This window comes from Enoplosus armatus, chromosome 4, assembly GCF_043641665.1.
Source record: "Enoplosus armatus isolate fEnoArm2 chromosome 4, fEnoArm2.hap1, whole genome shotgun sequence".
Lineage (NCBI taxonomy): Eukaryota > Metazoa > Chordata > Actinopteri > Centrarchiformes > Enoplosidae > Enoplosus > Enoplosus armatus.
Window position 1 is genome coordinate 26,852,820 of NC_092183.1, and position 16,582 is coordinate 26,869,401.

The 16,582-nt window shown below is 46.0% G+C and overlaps 1 protein-coding gene across 1 annotated transcript in view; it reads left to right on the forward strand.

Annotated features, from left to right (window-relative positions):
* cux2b (cut-like homeobox 2b) overlaps window positions 1–14,074 on the forward strand; it is a 78,099-nt gene extending 64,025 nt beyond the window's left edge. The window contains exons 5-22 of the mRNA XM_070904421.1: window positions 203–343; window positions 593–752; window positions 1,356–1,435; window positions 1,807–1,873; window positions 4,355–4,403; window positions 5,070–5,174; window positions 5,912–6,103; window positions 6,228–6,286; window positions 6,388–6,436; window positions 6,684–6,783; window positions 7,162–7,791; window positions 8,528–8,629; window positions 8,825–9,663; window positions 11,837–12,002; window positions 12,121–12,426; window positions 12,522–12,710; window positions 12,814–13,090; window positions 13,261–14,074. Of these exons, the coding sequence (XP_070760522.1) occupies window positions 203–343; window positions 593–752; window positions 1,356–1,435; window positions 1,807–1,873; window positions 4,355–4,403; window positions 5,070–5,174; window positions 5,912–6,103; window positions 6,228–6,286; window positions 6,388–6,436; window positions 6,684–6,783; window positions 7,162–7,791; window positions 8,528–8,629; window positions 8,825–9,663; window positions 11,837–12,002; window positions 12,121–12,426; window positions 12,522–12,710; window positions 12,814–13,090; window positions 13,261–14,074 (4,325 nt within the window). The remainder of the gene's footprint in view (window positions 1–202; window positions 344–592; window positions 753–1,355; window positions 1,436–1,806; window positions 1,874–4,354; window positions 4,404–5,069; window positions 5,175–5,911; window positions 6,104–6,227; window positions 6,287–6,387; window positions 6,437–6,683; window positions 6,784–7,161; window positions 7,792–8,527; window positions 8,630–8,824; window positions 9,664–11,836; window positions 12,003–12,120; window positions 12,427–12,521; window positions 12,711–12,813; window positions 13,091–13,260) is intronic.
* Window positions 14,075–16,582: the final 2,508 nt, after the last annotated feature.

The window sequence follows — 16,582 nt, forward strand, 5'->3', positions numbered from 1 at the left end:
TCTAAGAGTCACTCTTTGGAAAGAAGTCTCTGTGGAATAGTCTGCCTCTGTTGAAACTGCGATGCAGAAAACTCGTGTGCTTTACAGGCAGCGCGCGCAGTAAAACAGCTATTTTGCTTTTTTTGAAAAGTAGGAGTGTATGAATATCATGTGAATCTTAGGAGTTCTTTCTACAGAGATTTGTTTGCGTCTGTTTCCACAGATCCAGCTCCTGTGCTGGAGGCCTCACACACCCTGGAGGAAAGGCTGCAGCATCTTCAGAGTTCGGCCCCCGACAGCGAGACCCTGGTACGGGAGATCAGCGGGCACTGGAAGAAACACCTGGAGTGCCTTGAAAAGACAGGTCAGGCCAAAATCATCTACATCAGGGAGCAACCCGGCTTGAATGCTAATTTTTCAATGCAGTGCCGAAGTGGCTGCCACTGAACGGATCTGGAAGTTGCGGGAAGTTCATTTAAATGTACCAGGTCTTAGAAGGCTGTGACTTCCAGCTAAATATCTGGAGCAATGTGAAAAATAGCCACTTTAAGATGACTATTTCAAATAAGTAAATATTTTTTAATTTTAATTAATTTCCCTGTTATAATATCAGAGCCCTCAGAGGACGGTCCAGCAGTCTCAGGGGCAGCAGTGACAGAGGAGGCCCCAGAATCCAGCTCTCCAGCCTCCCTGATGACCCCCAACAGCACATCGGCTCCGGGGGCCCCAGGCTCCCAACAGCAGAACTACCAGGACCGAGCTGAGGGCCGAGGGTGAGAGCCAGTGAACCGCTTCTTAGACTTCCTAAATTTAAAGAGAATGACGAATTAACCCTCTAAACCGCCTGCGCCGCCAAATAGTTTTGGGCATAATATGAAAGAGGGCATGTATTCTAAGATTGTCAAGGACAACCCTTAAATGTTCCCAACCTTTTCCCCACGCAGAGATGTTCTCACTTCATTTTAATGCTCATTAAGGGAACAGAATTCAACTTTTAATGATATAAGAATAGATTAGAGGGTCATTTGTCTTCTGTCTGCGATCCTGTACAATAAAGCCTAAATGTCCCCGTTCAGCTCGTCCTGGGGACATTTTGAGTTGAGTGAGACGTCTGCCACAACAGCAATAGTGAGAGGTTTTTAGAAAAGAAACCAAAGGTGAATGTGCATCAAATGAGGCTCCAAAAGGCACCTTAAAACACAGTGAACACCTGCGTCTTTCACATGCGAGTTTAAGTTCCGATGTTCACAGCGTGCTGTTTCTAGGTGGTAAAATGAACAACATTTTCTGTCTCAAGGCATAAAAGGTTGCTTATTGTAGCTTTAAATGGTGTGGAGTGAAGTAACTGACAGAGTTGGGGTTTTTTTTTGTCCCAGGGAGGAGGAGGAGAGCGCCAATGTCAGTTTGGCTGCCAGACTCTCAGAGGCCGAGGAGAAGATCAAGGTTCTGCATTCATGTAAGTGGTTTAAAAACTGACACGTATTGTAGCTGTAGCTGAAATTACATTGCCACCTATCGAAGGGCCAATACGGGTGTAATTGCTGTATGCTGAAACGCAGATGTGCCGCTGCTGCTTTGTTGACATAAGTTAAAACGAACGCATTTGTGAATGAAATTTGGTTTCCGCCATCATCTTTCAGTGAAGCGTATTGACTGTTAACGGTGCCCCTGCATTAGTTATGTTAGAACTACGACTGGCCTGTATTTTGAATATGGAAAATATGTGTCCCAAAATTATATTGGCAAATAAATTCAGTAATGCAGCTTTAAGTTCAAAGTTCATGTGTTTTTTTTAAAGTTAATGTCTCACTTCCCCTATCTGCCCAGCTCTGAACACTGCACAGGCAGAGCTGCTGGACCTGCGGTGTAAATACAACCAGGAGATGACGAACAAGTAAGATTTGACACTTTGTGTTTACTTGACCACATATTTGTGACAAAACTTTCATACATCGTTCCCCCTCCCTCAAGTCGTGGTGGTTACGCGCTTGCCACCTCCGTGGCCTTCCTCACTGGTGCTCATTGTAGCGTTTGAAGTGCTGAAGCCGCTCTTCTTTATTTTGCCTACATAAACTCATGTCTAAGTGTAGAGCTGAGGAATGCCATTGTAAAGGCGAGTGAGAGAGAGTGACTCAGCCGCTAATGCAGGTCGATGAGAGAGTTCTGTGTTTGCCTTCACTGGCAGCTGGGCCTTGACAGCCCTCAAGAAGAATTGCTCCATTTAAAGATTGCTTCAGAAAACACTCTACCTTGTCCTGGTCTTTGAGCGCAATGTATCCACCGCACGCCTGAAATGAATCTGAGCTTGTATGAGGGATGTCGATAGACATTCAAAGTAAACACTCCTTTGTTTGGGTTGTGCTCCAGAGCACAGTCAGCCGCTGCTAATGGATTTTCTCCCAGGCTTAATCCATGGCACAATTGAACTGATGTTTCTAGACCCACTGCCATCCATTTTGTTGGATTGGACACATTTTCAGTTTGGCCTTACCTTTTGTGTGCTGCTGCAGTTTCTAACACCATCTCTGTTATGTGGTTTGTCATACAGTTGTGTGTGTGCGTGTTGTCCTGGTCGCATCCCTCTGGGCTAACAGTAGCGCCACTGACCCCAGAGCTGCAGCCGCAGTTATCCCTCCCCGACGCTGAGCCTCCGCACACGGGGCCGGCCTCTATTACTCTCACTGACTGTTTCCTCAATGTTGATAAGAAAGACTATTTGTCTGCTTCGGCTTGAGTAGCTGAGCAGGTAATCAATACAAAACATTTTCCGTACTGCACAAGTTCATTAAACGCGGAGCTGACACCTGTTAGTGTTTGCTGTCAGCAGGGCGCCATCTATCCTGGCCTTATTGATAGGACCGGGGCATGGCCTAGACCCTCTGAAACCAGGGGCTGCACCACGCAACACTGATGATCATTAATGCCAAGAGCAGGTTTGGTTGGAGACGGTCTCCGTATGTGACTGATTCCACGCCTCTCTGTAACAGAGTATTGTCTTTAGCTTGAGTCCTCATGACACAATGATTTTATTGGATCACTAATATTACGCAGCCAGGTGTGAGACAATGGGAACAGTGCAAACATGAAAGAGAAGGAAGGTTCGGCTGAATGTAGTTTGTTTAATATGGATTAAAAAAGTCTAATGTGTTCTTTGAACAGCTTTTTCTTTTGGTGAAAAGGACCACAGTGTCCCAAAACTTGAGAAACCTATGTGCATATTTAAATCAATCACAGCATCCTCGTTAATTCCTCCCTATCTACCTTTTGAAAAACCAGGTCCCAAGTGTGCAAAATGAAACTGTTGAACTTCAAACAAGCCTCATGAATAATCCTGCCCATGCTTCTGTTTAAATTAGATTACGCTGATTGTTAGATGTATGGAGTTTAATCTCCACAGAGCTCAGAGGATACGAATCCTACCTCCATCCACTGGCCACAGCTACGACTGAGGACACGCAGGTCGTGTCATCTGTACCGTATATTTTTAATGACCTCTGGAGGAATTTATACTCAACAACAAATTACTATTTTGGATGTAATCCCAGAATGTTCCTGGTATTTTGGACAGGCTTTGAGGCAGCATCAATTTAAAGAAAGTATTATTGAACAGTTGGTCACATTTGGACTCATGACCCCATTATTTCTAACATCCTGGCTACAGTTATATGGTACTGAAGTGTCAGCAGAGGGGCAGTGATACACTCAGTTGCCCCTTCATTGGGTGCACCTAGCTAAAAGTAATGCAGCCAAACACAGCAGTCCTACAGTAAAGTCTGCCTTCATGAGGGTTTTTTAAACGAAGAGAGCTGTACCACACCATGTAAGACCAAAATAATGGATTATTGTGGAAAGCAAAACTCCATCTTTCGATTTCCCTTGAGAAACTGTGCTTTATTTCCAAGGGGGATCATTTTAAACATAAGTGTTAATTTTACACATTAGCATTACCATGGAGATGGTAGGCGCTCTGAAGTTAAGGGATTGTCATCAGAGGGACCACCAAGGGTCACCAAGCCCCTGTAGAGCTGTAGAATGAAACACTTACAAAACACAACTTTTGTAACTTTTATCTTTCCGATGTTTGGTTTTGCTCTGAATTGATCATTAAACGGTTTTAACCTCTTAATATTTAGATTTCCTGAAATGTATATGGGGAAAATAAAAACATGACATTTACTTCTAGAACACAGGCCTCTTAAGAAGTGAACCGTAACTGATGATAGAAATAAAACAAACATCAGTTGGGCTTTGTTTTTTTTGTTTTTTTACGTGTTTGCTGTTTATTGGAGAGTGAGAGTGTCTCCTCAGTAACCCTGTGGTTCTCTGTCTGTCGTGTGTGCGTGTGTGTGTGTGTGTGTGTGTGTGTGTTCTCCAGGGCAGAGGAGGTCGACGCCATCGTGGCGAACCTTGAGAAAGCAAACCAGGTGAGTACAGTCTTCCTCTGCACTTCCCTGATTGAGATGCTCCTTCGTTAAGGTAATCATTCCTGTAATCAAGCCTTGGCTTTAATTAGACACCCTCCGTCCTGTGCACCCCCTCCTCCTTCCACTTCCACCTCCCCTCCCCTGAGTGTGTGATTAGCGAGTGTAAACCTGAGCCCCCGTCGGTGGGCGCGCTACGGCAGCACGGCTCCACTCAGCAGAGAACAGGAGACTGCCGAGCGCGACTGATGCCGGAGTGCCGAGCGCCGGGGTTCTTAGTTATCTCGCTGCCTTGATTGCTTCCTGTCCTGGTGATACCTCTTTTCTTCTGCTCCTTTCTTCTCCCCTCTGCCTTCCTCTCTCATGCTCTTTTTCTCACTCTGCTGCTCTCTGCCAGCAGCTCCTAGATAAATGTTCTCAAAATGAATCATTAATTAGCAGGCCGGGTGTGACAGAGCAGGTAAACAGTTTGGGGAATAAAGTGGGATGACTAAACAGCCCCCTCAGCAGCTCGGGCCCCTGCGCGGGTTTATACTTGGGATGTAAAGTTCCAGAGCAAGGGCGCCGCCTTTGATTTATGTGTATGCTCTCACCTTGATCATCTCATTAGCCAATTGATGTGGCTGCTGTATGAAAACTGTAACGCTGTGATGCGGTGTCTGTGCGCAGAGAGCGGAAGTGGCCCAGAGGGAAGTGGAGAGGCTAAAGGAGCAGTTAGCCAGTGGCCAGAGTGCCGCCACAGGGACCTGCCACCCAGCAGAGGGCGCTAGCAGGGTAAGAGTAATGTCTGCTGAACTAAGTATATGTACTTAACTACTGTACATTTTGACATACTTGGTTACTTCTATTATATACCACTTTGTACTTTTTACTCTACTACATATATGTGACACTACTAGTTACTGTGCAGATTTTACATTTTACAAAATTCAAAATGTTATGCTGTTAAAAATAACGCTCCCAACAGTATGTGACAATACATTCAAATTCTGCTCACATGTTCATCACTGATAATAATAAAATAATATAACATAGCATAATATAATACTGGCAGGGGCCAGCCTCCGGCATTGTGAGTACAATTCTCAATAACGTCTTGCACGTTATGATTTTAACTGTAAATTTGAATGTAATCCAGTCTTTTAATTACTGCGTCTTAATCAAAACAAGGACAGACTAATATATAAAGGTAGTCATCACCTTGATCAGCTGTCAAACATATAATGTAGGACAAAGTCTTTAAACATGATCATGTAAATATCTCTTCTTTGACATTTGCTAATTATGACTAATACACCTGCATTTATTTACTACGCATCTGTTCCCTCATCATCAGATGCAAACACTTTGAAATAACATACATAATGTTCGCTGAAGGTCTAAATAATATTAACCCTGCAGAGGTTGAGAATCACTGCTGGCCTCTCACTTCTTCTCTCCTCCTCGCTCCTTTTATCACCTTTTTCTTCCTCCCCCTCACACACTATCACGTCTCCTTCTCGCCCCGCCAGGAGAAGAATGAGAAGGGCGAGGTGTTGCCCTCCCAGCTGGAGGCCGCCCTGCTGGCTAAAGACCGCGAAATCCTCCGTCTCCTTGAAAACGTTCAGCGGCTGCAGTTCACGCTGCAGGAAGTTCAAGAGACCTCGGCCAATCAGCTCCTAGAGCTGGAACGGCAGCTGGCCTATAAGACAGAAGCTATCGAGGTGAGTGGGCACGTGAAGTGACAGAACGCAGTCCTCAGTGGCTCTGGAAATAAATGAGATTCTTATTAACATGAAATAAAACGTGCTGCTTCTGCTGCCCTTTTTTTTCTTCTTCCCGTTTCAGAGATTAGAAGCTAAACTGCAATCCCAGATGGACTATGAAGAGATTAAAACTGAACTCAGGTGATCATTTTAGTTTTGACTGAATGTGTGACTCATTAATAACAATGTGAATTTAAATCCCAAAAAATGGACGCTCTCTGCATGCTTGTTTCTGTCCGCAGTATCCTGAAGGTGATGAAGTTGGCTTCAGCAAATGGCAGCTCGTCCCAGGTATATACACTCCTGCACCGTCTTACTGTCCACACTGCAGCCTTAAACAGATCAGTCTGTCGCTTCCCAAAGCAGACCTTTGGTTTCTTCTTAATGTTCTCTTGGTGTCAGGGAAGAAAAACTACAGCAGTGCCATTGAATGCCTCACTGATCGTCATCCATTATGAGGATATCTACAGCCACTGTAATTGATTAATCGAAAATTAACAGCTTGTGTGTGTGTGTGTGTGTGTGTGTGTGTGTGCAGGATTCTGCCAAGGCTGCAGAGGCTCTTTTGCTGGATAAAGAGGCCTTTCTTCCATCTCACAAATACCTGGTGGATAGGGCCCGAATTTTGCACAGCATCGGTAAAATAAATGTCTCTCATGTTTCATTTTCTGTCCATAAAACCGAGTTTAAATAGTTTACCACAAGATTCTTAACGGGGAGCAGCGAGTTTTCTCATCTTCTAAAAACTCCCCATAGTTCACTGATTGCTTGGTACTCATTGGTCAGGCTCAATCAATTCTGGAGTCTATGTTTTTCCAGACTTAAATCTCTTTGCATGAACTGAGCCTTCAAGATGTAGTCTGGGTTTGCAAGACTAGAAAGCCAGTGTGTTACTGCATAAAAAATCTGTTATCAGCTAGATAACAATTGGTTGGTTTGATTCCACTTAGTAGTGAAGCCGTGCGGGTGAGTGTGTGTGTGTGTGTTGTATGTGAGCATGTGTTTTCTGTCATCAGAGGATGACCAGTGTGAGGATGCAGGTAGGGAGACAGGCAGGCCGCCCGGCTCCCATTCGTCCTCCTCTCAGGCGGACGGCCGTGCCTCTCCCAGCCCCGGCCCCCCCACCCTGGACGGCTCCTCCTCCAGCCACGACCTACCCCGTCCCTTCTCCGTGTCGCCGTGCTCCGGGGACAGACTGTCGGGGGACCACATCCTTCACAAGCAGCTCCTTTCCCCACACTTTAAAAAGGAGGGCCTCATGGCTTTTCCCACCGCCCTCTATGCAGCCAAAGTCGCCCTCATGTCAGCCACCCAGGGGTCTGCGGGGGCGGGCAGCGCCGACGCTGGCTTGCCCAGCGACCAGTCGGAAAGCGGCAGCTCAACCGCAGGAGACGAGGACCAACTGGACACGGCAGAGATCGCCTTCCAGGTGAAGGAGCAGCTGCTGAAGCATAACATTGGCCAGCGTGTGTTTGGCCACTACGTGCTGGGCCTCTCCCAGGGCTCGGTCAGCGAGATTCTGGCAAGACCCAAACCCTGGAGGAAGCTGACTGTGAAAGGCAAAGAACCTTTCATTAAGATGAAGCAGTTCCTCTCTGATGAGCAGAACATCCTGGCACTTAGGACCATCCAGGTCCGCCAGAGAGGTGAGTGGGAAAAGACAGCGACATGACAGAAAAACATGCAGGTTCAGGTTATTAAGAATGAAAGTATAGTAGTTACATATATAAGATTTATGTCTTCAGTGGAAATACGTGGACTTGGTTTTGGTCTTTTCATGGGATTTGTTGACAAGTAGAAGATTATGCTTGAAGTAGAGTAGGTTAAAGTAGTTCTGCATAAACCAATGGTCATTAGCAACTGACAGTTAGGACCCTCACGCTTGTTTTGTCTTGAAAGTTGATGGTTTTCGATATAATGGTGAAACAGGTGGCCAAAGCTACCAAAATAAGAACTAGGTTGTTAAAAAAAAAAGTTTTTTGGAGAGTGTTTGAAGGGATCTGCGAGTGTATGAAGCTGCGATGTACCGATACATTTTTAGAGCAGATGTAATCATGCCATCTTGTTTTGGTGGCTTAGCTTCTGGACCTGTGTACGTTTAAACCTTCTAATCTACTTGGACCTCATCCTTGACGTCTTCGCAGCTTCCTCTGCCATGTTTGTAGTGTTACTTTTAAACTTTGTTTTCTCCCTAGATTCACAGCTTTTGAAAGTTGAGCTTCCCGTATACTGCAACCTCAGACAGCACGCGCTCAAAGGCAGCCATTGATCTACCAGTCAAAAGCAAAGCCTTGGAACTGCTCTCTGATCAACCATCCCACTCACCCCCCCCCTCTCCCCTCTCTCTCTATCTCTATCTCTTTCTGTTACCCTCTGTGGCAGGGAGCATCACTCCGCGCATCCGAACTCCTGAAACTGGGTCAGACGACGCCATTAGGAATATCCTGGAGCAGGCCAAGAAGGAGATCCAGTCCCAGAGGGGAGGTGAGGATGGAGCTGCGAGTCATAAGTCATAGTTAAAAGCCATATTGATTGATTTTGGGTTTTGTTTATTTATTTTTTTATTGACAATGATGTTTACAGTTTTTATTATGAATTTCGATCACAATTGTATTGCATCTAAAGTGGAAAGTGAATTTGAGAATGCATCAGCGTCAGCGTTGCATCTTTCTTCTTCAGGTGACGGCAAGTCATCTCTGAACAGCTCATCAGGCAGAAGCAGTAACGGGGCAGGCAGCAGCTCTGATGATACCATAAAGAGCATCCTAGAACAGGCCAGGAGGGAGATGGAGGCCCAGCAACACGCCCTGATAGAGATGGAGGCCTGCGGGAGGGCCCCGACTGCCAGCTCAGGAGTTCAGGTAGAGCGTCTGGGGCCCCCAGAGCGCTCCAGGGGCCTGCCTTTACCCATCTCCATCAAACAGGAGGAAGGAGGTTGCGTTACAGTCTGCATGACCAACCCCATCAGCAGCCCCCAGACGCCCCTCAATGTCCTCTCCCCGGCCGCCTTCGTCCAGAACATCATCCGCAAAGTCAAATCAGAGATCGGTGAAGCCGGCACCTACTTCGACCAGCACTGGTCTCAGGAGCGGGGCTCAATGGTGCTCGGTTGCGGAGGTAGCTCTCGTCCCTTCAACTCAGTCTCCCCGTCCTTGTCTTCCTCCTCCTCCGGGCCCTCCGCCTTGCCCCGGCCCTGGCCCCGCCTGGAGAACGGCGAGTGTCTCCCCAACAGCGAGGAGGCCTCCGCTGCCGAGGACGAGCTGGGGCTGGGCCGACCGGTGGAGGTGAAGGTGGAGTCAGACACGTCGGTGAGCGGAGAGTCTCCCGGCCCCGGGCCCGGAAGGCTCTCCTACTACCCAGCGTACATCCCCCGTGCCCTCAAGCCCACCGTGCCGCCGCTGACTCCGGAGCAGTATGAGATGTACATGTACCGGGAGGTGGACACCATTGAGCTGACCAGACAGGTGAAGGAGAAGCTGGCGAAGAACGGCATCTGTCAGAGGATCTTCGGTGAAAAGGTCAGACACTGAGGCACTTAATCTTTCAAAAACCACAAGCAGCCTGCTCGTGCTCTGCAGAATCTTACACCGCACTGAAATATTACATTTTGGAGATTGAGCTGAATATTGAATTAAAACATTTTCATAGGTAATAATGATAATAAGGCTTTCAGGCAGATACTGCTCTCTGCTTTGTTGAACACTAGATGATATCAGTGCGTCCACAATAACATTGATCAAGGTCTAAAGAAGAACGCAACTCAATTTGTAAACTGGGTTTTGCGTTAATTCTATTCCTTAATGCTAATTTCTGTCATGATCGGCGCCGTGATGCAGCTCCACAGACACAGTGCCTTCTTGTTTTTCCTGTGCATTGCACATTTGTCGCACTGAGTGTTTTCAGATCTTTAGACTACATCTAACATTCACTAAACACAAACCCCATTTTCATTATTTATAAGTAATCCCCCCCCCCCCATTAAATGTAATAACCGGCCGCACCACTTTTAGCAGCAACAGCCGCAGCCCAACACTTGTTATGATTTGATGTCAGTATTTCACTTCGCTGCGGAAGTATTTCAACCTGGTCTCTAGTCTTTAGGCTGAGAGACACATTTGAAGTGCCTCAGTCCAGCTATTGCATCGCTGCTGAGTGCACGGCAGCATCTCAGTTCTGCTTTTGTGGTTGGGATCATTGTCTTGTGGCATAACACAGCCCACGGACAGATGACTGGACTCTTCTCTTCTCTTATAATTTGGCAGAATTCATGCCTTCCTTAATAATGGCATGTCCTGAGCCTCCCCACACCATCGCACAACAACCATCACGGTTGACTGTCTGTATGACGACCGTATCACAGTTGCTTCAGGCACAGCTCTGCATAGGTATCATTAGTCTGAAATGCTGTATTTGCTTTACACTGGGTATACTACAACCTGCGTTATCTGAAACGCTCCACTTTTTGGTTTCCGCCTTCTGAATCCTATTTGCCATCTCTTTCTTATTGTGGGGCCATCAACACTGTCCTTAGCTGAGGGGCTTGCATTCCTTTGGATGTCTTGCTATGATCCTTTGTGACTCCCTCAATGAGTTGTCGCTCCTTTGGGTTGCGGCCACAAGTCTCGCCATACCACACATAGTATTCTGCATTCTCTCCAGATTGATAGATTTCAACAACTCATCTCACGTGGAATTTCCTTGTGGCACAGTGTGCTTGCAGGAATTTTTGTGGTGATTAATTAGCAGTCACATGCGGCTGATTGAGTAACAAAGTGCGGATATCTTTCTCAAATGGCTGATATCCGTGTTGGATAAGTTTGTTCCTTAAATGAATGAAATTGTAATTCCAATGTGTTATCCTCAGGTCAAATGTGACATTTTATCCAACAAACTGGACCCACTGGCTGAGTGACAAATATGCAGCAACAGAGGAAATCAGGAAAGGAGAAAGATGTATTCACAACAATATTTTATTTGTGTTTTTCTTGAAATGAGCTGCTGTGTGTTGTGTGTCAGTTTAGTTAGTTCAGCCCCAGAAAATATGCCTTTATTTCCAGAAAATCCCTCTGGGTGTTTTTCCAGGCACCTTTTGTCATTTGTCACAGTACATCCTCCGTGGAGTAGATAACACATTTAGTTTTCATGGTGCACTTTTGAGGATTTTAAGGGTTCAAGACTTGATTCTCCAGCTTGGGCCTTTTTTGCGAGAGGCATTCATATTTCTGAATACCTGACATTTGACTGTACTGAGTTCCTCATAGGTTGAAGACAGAGCAGCAATTTTATTTAAACACGTTTTTCTGGCGCATTCAGGTGTGCGTTGAGATTTTATTCATAAATTGACAAGGTGAAAAATAGAAAAATATTACTTTTTCTAAATGTTTTCTGTTGGTTTATGACCACACACATTAGTGGATTCATTCATGATCACACAAAGCACACTGTGGCTGTTAAAATGATCTGTAATCTCCTTCACCGTGGATTTTTTTCATCTCCATGAAATGTCATGCAACTCCAAGACTGTATGAAAAGACGCTCAACATAAACATTTGTGGCGTATTGCTTCCCTCTAGTGGTTGTTTGCTGAAAGTGTATCACTGAGACCATGTGTCAAGAGCAAAGATTCTTTTTTTCTTTTGTTAGTATTGTTTCAGACAGTCACAGTATATTAACGTGTACTGTACGGCTCAGGTGCTGGGGCTTTCTCAGGGCAGCGTGAGCGACATGCTGTCTCGGCCCAAACCCTGGAGCAAGCTGACCCAGAAAGGCAGGGAGCCCTTCATCCGTATGCAGCTGTGGTTACTGGATCAGCTAGGCCAGAGCCTCAGCCAGCCCACGAACCTGTGCCACGCTCAGGGTGAGACTGCAGTTTACACACACACACACTCACGTATACTACACACAGTGGGACTTCTGCAATGGCTACATCTAGACTATAGGTTTACTGTTTTTTTTGTGATGCCCCCCACCTCCAGAAAAAAGCCCAGTGACTGCCCAGTCCTCGCCCTCCCCGCCTCCTAGTCCAGCAGAGAGCCACCCAAGTCCGCTGGTTGAGCCCGTCAGCCTCTCCCTGGAGAGCAGCAAGGAGAACCAGCAGCCCGAGAGCCTGGGCCTGGGGTTGCCCCCCCACCCAGAGGGAGGGAAATCCACTCCCAGCCTCATGGCCCTGCATCAGCCCTCAAACCCACTGGGTATCCAGGAGCTGGTAGCCATGTCTCCGGAACTGGACACTTACGCCATCACCAAGAAGGTCAAGGAGGTGCTAACAGACAACAACCTAGGTGAGTGTAAGTTCACACTGTGGGGTCGGGCTGTCACTCCTTATGAATGCAGACACACAAGTCCTACATTCACTGTGTATGTTTGTTTCCCACAGGCCAGCGTCTTTTCGGGGAGACCATCCTGGGTCTGACTCAAGGCTCGGTGTCGGACCTGCTCTCCAGGCCCAAGCCTTGGCACAAACTCAGCCTGAAAGGCAGGGAGCCGTTTGTGCGCATGCAGCTGTGGCTCAATGATCCTCACAATGTGGACAAGCTGCGGGCCATGAAAAAGATGGAGAAGAAAGGTGGGGACCCAGAGTGTATACTGCAGAATATTTCAGTGCAAGTTTGAGAATGAGTTGGTGTTTTGTAATCCCCTAACGCTGGATATCACTGTCTTCCCTCCAGCCTATCTGAAAAGGCGATACGGGCTGCTGAGCACCGGCTCGGACAGCGACTCACCCAGCACTCGTTCTGAGTGTGTGAGTCCGGCCCTGGCCTCCCTGGACCTGTGCCCCTACAGCCAGGTGAAGAAGCCCCGGGTGGTGCTGGGAGCTGAGGAGAAAGAAGCTCTGAGAAAGGCCTACCTCCTGGAGCCCTACCCCTCTCAGAACACCATCGAGATACTGGCCTCCCAGCTCAAACTTAAAACCAACACCGTCATCAACTGGTTCCACAACTACAGGCCAGTCAATGACCTTTGTGACCTTTGTGACCTTTGCTAATGGCTGCCTCTGTTGTTTTCATTACTACAATACATTTGCTTCAAGCTGCAACTGGACACCTGAAATGTAAATTGGGAAAGTTAAACTTAAATATCTTGACACTTTGTCTAACAGCAGTATTTGTGTGCAGGTCCAGGATGCGACGGGAGGTGCTGATGGCAGGTCTGCCAGACAATGACACGGATGCTGAGCACCACAGCTACTCCCCCTCAGTGACGCGGAGCCCCCACTCTGATGGAGAGGAGAGGAGGCTGCAGCAGCCCTCAGGACCCATCCCCTCCTGCCTTCCCCTTAGCACCAACACCGCACTGCCTCATGTCAAACAGGAGGCAACAGACAGGGAAGACGAGGGGGAGGAGGGAAGGGAGGGCTCCATGAAAAAGTCGAGAGTTCAGTGTTTTTCCACAGCGCTACAGTTCCCGCCGTTGAAAAGCGAGCACGAGGACTCCATCGCTAGCTGCCGCGAGCCCCGCTCGGCTGGCCAGAGCCTGAGGCAGGAAGAGGGGATGAGCAGCCAGGCTCAGGGGCTCTACCGTGTCGCCGTCTCCATAGACGGTCCCCAGAGAACCAACCAGTCCAGGCACGAGGGGGAAGACTCCGGAAAGTCACCTGTTGACCCGGTCAGCTTCAAGGCCTCGTCAGAGCCCTGCCGCAGCAGCCTGGAGGTCTCCCTCAACTCCCCCTCTGCTGCATCCTCACCCGGCCTCATGATGTCAGTCTCCCCCGTCCCTTCCTCCTCTGCTCCCATATCGCCCTCGCTGCCCAACCCGCCCTCAACAAGCACCAATCACAGCCTGGACCCTAACCTGCTCCTTCCCTTCCAAAGCCCCAAACTCAACAGAAGCACTCAGAGACGCAATGAGAAAATGGCCAACCTCAATAACATCATCCACAGGCTAGAGAGGGCAGCCAATCGAGAAGAAACACTGGAATGGGAGTTTTAAGTTCCCATTTACTTGTATCTAGTCCTGATGACCCTCGCGGCACACAGGAGAGTCTCAAATAGAAGCTTCCTGAAGACTTGGAACGGAGCCTGGCTCCCGAAGGCCTGTCCTCTCTGACTGATAACTCATATGAAACGGGAACGCCGAGCTAAACACATGGCTGAATTCCCTACAAGAACTTAAAGGGTTGAAAAAAAATTTATAATTGTGTATTTGTTGTTTTGTTTTTTTTTGATAATGCATACTACTTTGAAATATATGTGACAGCACTAGCTGTTGTTTTACCTATTGGACTCGACATGAAGACTTTTGCAGCTATGGTGTCATAAAATGTACACTGAAGTTCTGTAGATTGCCACTGGGTGAGATTAAAAAAAGACCCCTGTCTTAAGCCATCAAAAGCACTATAACTATTTGAAAAGAGACATTGACCAAATTTGCTACTTTTTGAATAGCAATTTTTCAGATTTTGTCTGTAAGACTGGACAGTTTAAGTCAAGTAACATGAAATCCTATTACTGACTGAGGGATAGTCCTTTAAGACTCTAAATATTCAACATCTTGTATGTACTTAGTTTCTTGGTGATATGTTTTGAAATATTTGTAACTCACACGTATAAAATGTGGTTGTACATGTTGTAGAATTGTCTGCAATAGCCTTCTCTAAACCTGATGTAGCATGGTACTCACCTGACCCTGTTATCCTCTGTAGTTAGTCACCTGTGATTATACTTGAGCGAAAACAAGAGAAAAAAAAAAAGTTGAAAACCCTGCAAAAAATAAGAAAAAAGGAAACGTTCAATCTAATGAGTAGAGTACTTTTAGTGTTTTCTTTTCTTTTTTGCTTTGAATAATCCTTGAGGTTTACAGTTTAGGGCCCTTGTGCTTTTGGTAGTAAGTGAAGCATTCACTACACAGGAGCACAGTTTACACGATTTCTTTCAGACTTACCTCTCTGACCCTCTAAGGCACTGGTTCTCAGACTGTAACAGGCCAAGACACAGGACACCTGGTTTACCTCAGATTATGTTGATGCACATCATGCTATGACCACGTGTTTCATTCTTATACATGAACGTGACCCACACTTATTTGAATCAACGGAGGGAAGGTACTCCGTGTCACGCCTCAGTCGTGCAGAGATCAAACATGGAGCAAGTGGCGGGTTTTAGCGAATCAAAATCTGTCTTTTACAAAGAATATGCTGCTGTTTGAAGAGATAAGGAGCTAATAATTCTCTTATATGTGTGCAGTATGATCCTCCTCACAGGTAACACCTGACTGAGTGCACTTTCTGAAAAATGGGTCATTTGCTGTAGCTAGAATAATGTGTATTTGATCAAACACCTCAACCTCTAAGCACTGAGATGTTGTTTAGCCGGGCAGTTTGACGTGAGGTTGCAGTGAGCAACACCACAGCCATGAGTTGATCTCCCTCGGGGGCTAAAGCTCACAGTATGTGAGAGCATGATACAGTGTGACCTCTCATCGACATGAAAACATCCAATCTGTAAGTACACTATACTCAAGAACACAAAAGGTTACAGGTATCCCCTCATATTATCTTTGACCACTTGTGTATTGTGTCTGTAGTTTCTTTGTCATGCTTGCAAGATGTTCTTTATGTATTTTGCCTCTATTTTATACTCAGAACAGTTAACTAGATATTCAATACCTCGTGTATGAACTACTTACAGCACTTAGATTTTGATAATTGTGAGGACTCAAGAAAATTTCAAATATCAACATTATCCTAACTTAGTGTCCACAAGTCTTTGCCTTTACTGTATCGTTGAAGTTGGTAGTAAACACTTGCACATGTCTACATAGTTCAGAGGACTTGGATTGTATTATGTAGAGATATATATTACACAATTACTAAAAAAAAAAAAAAGAATATCTTACATTCTTGGAACAAAATGTGCTGATTATATTGAAATAGAGTGTACAGATTTAATAAACCAAACCCATTCAAGCCAGTTCTGGTCTGGCAAGCTTGCCCACGTTTTAGACCTTCTCTCAGGGTAGTCTTGCTTTTTAAAGCTTTACTGAAACAGTTGCTCTCATCAGTGGTGGTGAATATGATAAACATTATGTGGTGTAGAGAATGACTCTGTTATATATTAAATGGACCTGTGGAAGTTGTGTGTATATGGGAAATGCAACTTTCACAGAAAGCGGTGGTTTGTTGGAGAGCTGTTGCTGTTTTGTAATTCATTACACAGATATGTCAAAGTGCAGTGTAGATTGGAACTACCAGGATGAGGCTAATGGGTTGCATTTTTTGAGATCAGTAGACTTTGCTCTCTAAAATACTGTTTTTGTTTTCTCTTGGAGCCACAGAAGATTTTTCTCTGGTTTTCTTACCACCATTTTTGTGCATAATATACTGTATGATTAGAAGTGGCATTTCTTATGTGGAAATTTCATTGTCTTTCATGGCAACATGGACTTATGACTGAAAAGGAAATGTATTTACGCAGACCGTTAGCTCTTCATGTAAAGCCC